The sequence below is a fragment of the Volvox carteri genome (genome assembly GCF_000143455.1).
Source record: "Volvox carteri f. nagariensis unplaced genomic scaffold VOLCAscaffold_5, whole genome shotgun sequence".
NCBI lineage: Eukaryota > Viridiplantae > Chlorophyta > Chlorophyceae > Chlamydomonadales > Volvocaceae > Volvox > Volvox carteri.
The window spans coordinates 2,735,313-2,739,571 of NW_003307548.1; the positions used below are offsets into that span (position 1 = coordinate 2,735,313).

Sequence of the window (4,259 nt, forward strand, 5' to 3'; positions counted from 1 at the left end):
CCCCCACCCCCACCCCCACGTCCGGGTAGAGATGTGGCCCGTAGTGCGGGTGTCACTTCCGCCACAGCGGCCTCCAGCAGCAGCACGCAGCTCAGGGGGTCAGGACTGCGCTGGTAGCGCTCGCATAGGACCTGAACGGGGGGGGGCCGAGCGGGGGACGGGGGGGGGGGGGGAATAAGTAAGTAGAGGAGGGTCACGGATTACCACATTCACACACCGGAGCTCCAGCTCCCGAACCGCACCGTCAGGTGCGAGGAATGGGGAGGAAATGTATGTCGGTATGTGCAACCAGGAAGACATTGCTTGAAAGGGGCCCCCACACACTTCACACCACCACCACCACCACCACCACTACCACTACCACCACCACCACCACCACCACCACCACCGTGCCTTCCCTCGTTCTCCTACCATTCGCACACACGCCATACACATCACACACACACACATGCGCTCACACAGGATTCGCGCGGCACTTCCGGAAATTTCTTGTTTTCATTCCAAGAACACACATACACACATACATACATACATACATACATACATACATACATACATACATACATACATACATACATACATACATACATACATACATACATACATACATACATACATACATACATACATACATACATACATACATACATACATACATACATACACACACACACAACCCCAATCCCAGCCCCCTTCACCACTCAGCCACCTGGACCACCTCCAGCAGCTCCTCAGCAGCGCGAGCTCGCCGAGCCGCCACCCCTGGACTGCCACCACCGCCCTCAACTTCCAGCGCCCTCGCCGCCGCCCTCGTTGATGACGACGGTGCGTCTTGTACGGCAATCTTTGACTGTACGGCGGCCTCCGCGGCCAGAGCATCCAGGTAGTCTAGGAGTACGGCAAGCTGACCCGGGTGGCGGTCGCCGTAGTGGCGGCGGGCCAATGATACTGTGGGGCAGTGGGTGAGGGAAGGGGGAGGGGGGGAAAGACGAACCACGAACGAGTGAAGCTGCTGCCAAGGAAAGCGTGTACAAGAAGCAGAACTGACCAGTAGGCGGTTTTGAAGGCGGCGATCTCGGGATGACGTAGTGAAGATGATGTCGGACAACTACCTATCTAGCCGCAAAGACTAAAATACGAGCGGAAGAAACGAGCAGTAGAACGAAGAGGGGGAGGGGGGGAAGGAACTACCTTAGGGGGTATGGCGGGGGAAACCCCACTGTGTGTGGGGGGGCCGCGGGCGGGGGAGAGCAGGAGATAAAAGGGCCTTGTCCTTGGAATACACATCCCAATCAGCCCCCGATCCGAAGGCATACCCCTTTCCCAACCCGGCTGAACCCCTCCTCCATCTCTGTATACCTAAACCGACTGACATACATACACACACACAGACCTGCATTCCTGTCGTCGGAGCGCAGCACACGAACGCAAACACACACCTCCCCGTTCCCCCTTCCCGCCACCATCACCCCCTCCCTCCCTCCCTCCCACACCTCCTCACCCGCCTCCTCCAGCATGCCCACCGCCTCCCCCACTTGCAGCGGCTCCCCAAACCTCATCAGGTTGTTGGCCACATTGCGGGTGGCCCACAGCCGCTCCGGAACCGGAACCAGAGCGCCCCTGGCAACAAGGGGAAGGGGGGGTTAGGGGTAGAGAGAGAGTTACCGCACCACAACAGCCACCGGGGCCTCGCCGGCGCCATCATATCATCATCATCACCAATACCAATACCAATACCATTACCAATACCATTACCGTCCACCACCGCTGCCGCACTTCCTTCTCCCGTGTCCTCCCCCCTTCCCTTGCCCCCCACTAGCCCCGCCCCTCGCCGCCGTGCTCCTCACCGTGCCGCCTCCGCCTCCCCTCCCGGCCCCACCACCAGCGCTCCCCCCCGTCCCGAGAGGGCCGTCCCGCCCCGCTGCTGCTGTAGCACTGCTACCGCCTGGGCCTCCAGCGCCGTACGCTGCCGCCGAATCTGTAGCCGGGGGAAGGGGGAAAGACGAACCACACACGAGTGAAGCTGGGGGAAGGGGGAGGGGGAAGGGGGGTTTGATCACAAGATGCTGATACTGCAAGGAGGAGCACCGAGGGAATCGCTAACTGCCGGTAACCGCTGGGTGGATGTCCCCCCGAGGGAAAAGGGGGTGGTGGGGGGGGGGTATTGGGGGCAGGCCTGGTTGGGGAGTTGGAGTGTTAGGGGATGCGGGCTAGGGGAAGGCCTCGGCCTCATACAAAAATGCCCACACACGCCCTAGCAACACACACATATATACACACACACACCATGCACTCACGCATACACATACACACACATACCAGGCAGATCTAGCCACCCATCCGCCCGCGTCCTAACCTGCATGGCCTGCCGTACTGCCGTACTCATGTTGTTTTCCGCCAGTTTCTCCATTATGCCGTACACGGAGTGCCGGGGGCCGCCGGGGAGCACCAGACGAAGGAGCTGGAGGGGGGGGGGAAGGGGGGAGAGCGTGCGGGTTTGGGGGTTGCCAACTGCCAACCGACGTTCAAGGCCACAAACAGCGGGTGGGGGGGAGGAGGCACCCGACATGGCGACCACAGGGGCAGGCAAGGAGTGGGGGCCCCGGGTAACCTCCCCCCCCGTTCATTAGCCCTTCCTAACCATTGCACAGCGATACACTAAGGGGAAATAATTATCCTCATGAGAGACATTTCGAGAAGGCCAACCGCGGCACCTGCCCAGCCGTCCCAACGGCCTAACGACCTCAACCGTCTAACCACCTCCCGCCAACCGACCTGAGTCGTCACCATGAGGCTGTCCGGAGGCGCACCCCGAGCCCTCTCACTCAGCTGGTAACGAGCCAAGCGCTCCAGGGAGCCCGTTGAGGAAGTTGACGCCGCCCCCGCTAATGCCGTACCATCGCCGACGCCGCCGACGCCAGCCCCTTCGCTGCGCTCCTCCTCCTTAGAGTCCGCAGTAGCGGAAGCTGTGGACGAGGCCGTGTCCTCCGCCGCTGGCGGCGACGTTGGCGGCGGCGGTGACGGCGCGTAACCTGCAGCTTCCATCACCTCGGCGTACAGCAGCGCCGCAACCGCCAGCGGCGGCAGCGCGGCGCCGTTTGCAGCGCCGTCGCGGCCCGCCGCCGCCGCCTCCTCCTCCCTCGCGATGATCCCGTCGATGACGTCGACGGCGAGCTGTAGCTGTCCGGAGATGGCGGCAGCGGCGGCGTGACGCAACGACGGTGCGACAGCTGGCGGCAGTACGACAGCGGCGGAGGCGGCGACCACCTCTGGCGGCAGCACAGCTGGCGGCACCTGGCGGCTGATGCGGCACTGTGAGGTGGGAGGGGAGGGCCGTGGAGGCGGCCGGCTGGAAGAAACGTCCGAATAAACGGCAGATGCCTCCGCGCGTGCCTCCACACTGCCCCCCTTCCCCTCCCCCTCCCCCTGCCGCAGGACTCTTCCTCCCTCCCCCCCCGCGAGCTTCCCCCCCATTCCATTTCTCCACACACGCACACAAATCCATGCAGACATACATACATATACGCTATGCATCATACCAACGCGTTTGCGCATTGCCGTACCTACCATAAAACACCCCACGTAGCCCTCTCCCCCCTCCCGAAACCCCCCACCTGGAATTCCTGCTCCAGGTTCTCCCCCGGACCGAGGAGGGGAGCTAACTGACATACGAGCTGACGACAGCTGGCTAGGAGCTAAAGCGGGCGAGGTGGCAGAGGGGGTGGGAGGGGGGGTGTAGGAAGACGCGAGGTGGCCTCAGACAAGGCGGGAACAGGAGAGGGAAGGAGAGGGAAGGAGAGGGAAGCGCATACACGTGACTAGTGGGTGGATGGTTGGGGGGGCCCTAGGGGTGAAGGAAGGGGTGCCGGGGTAAGGTGGTCAAGTCCACCGAACCGAGGTACGGGCAAACCAGTCGGGTCGCGTCGTACATCTCCCGTCTCTGATTCAACCTCACGAGCTCCGTGTCGAACCGGATCCCAAACCAACCCTTATAAAAAAACCCCAAGCTCTCCCCCCCCCGTCGCCCCCCTTTTCCCCTCTCCCCACATGCACACACAAACCTGCAAGTGCGCCATTCGGGCCCAGTGCCTCAGCTCCCCCGCAACTAGATCCTCATCGTCACCAGCTACTGCGGCGGGGGCTGTACCGGCCGTAGCTGTAGCACCCGCAGCGGCAGCGGCCAGCGTTGGGTCATCAGGCGCAGCAGCTACCCGGCCACCCGCCGCCTCCGCCCTCACCCCTCCTGGGCCTTCTTCCCC

At 62.4% G+C, this 4,259-nt stretch overlaps 1 protein-coding gene across 1 annotated transcript in view; it reads right to left on the minus strand.

Moving 5' to 3' along the window:
* Nucleotides 1-4,259, minus strand: part of VOLCADRAFT_116364 (uncharacterized protein) — a gene marked incomplete at both ends in the record, with an annotated part of 9,797 nt that overhangs the window by 639 nt on the left and 4,899 nt on the right. The window contains 8 exons of the mRNA XM_002947263.1: nt 14-131; nt 710-948; nt 1,502-1,620; nt 1,848-1,978; nt 2,357-2,461; nt 2,776-3,312; nt 3,615-3,695; nt 4,062-4,156. Of these exons, the coding sequence (XP_002947309.1) occupies nt 14-131; nt 710-948; nt 1,502-1,620; nt 1,848-1,978; nt 2,357-2,461; nt 2,776-3,312; nt 3,615-3,695; nt 4,062-4,156 (1,425 nt within the window). The remainder of the gene's footprint in view (nt 1-13; nt 132-709; nt 949-1,501; nt 1,621-1,847; nt 1,979-2,356; nt 2,462-2,775; nt 3,313-3,614; nt 3,696-4,061; nt 4,157-4,259) is intronic.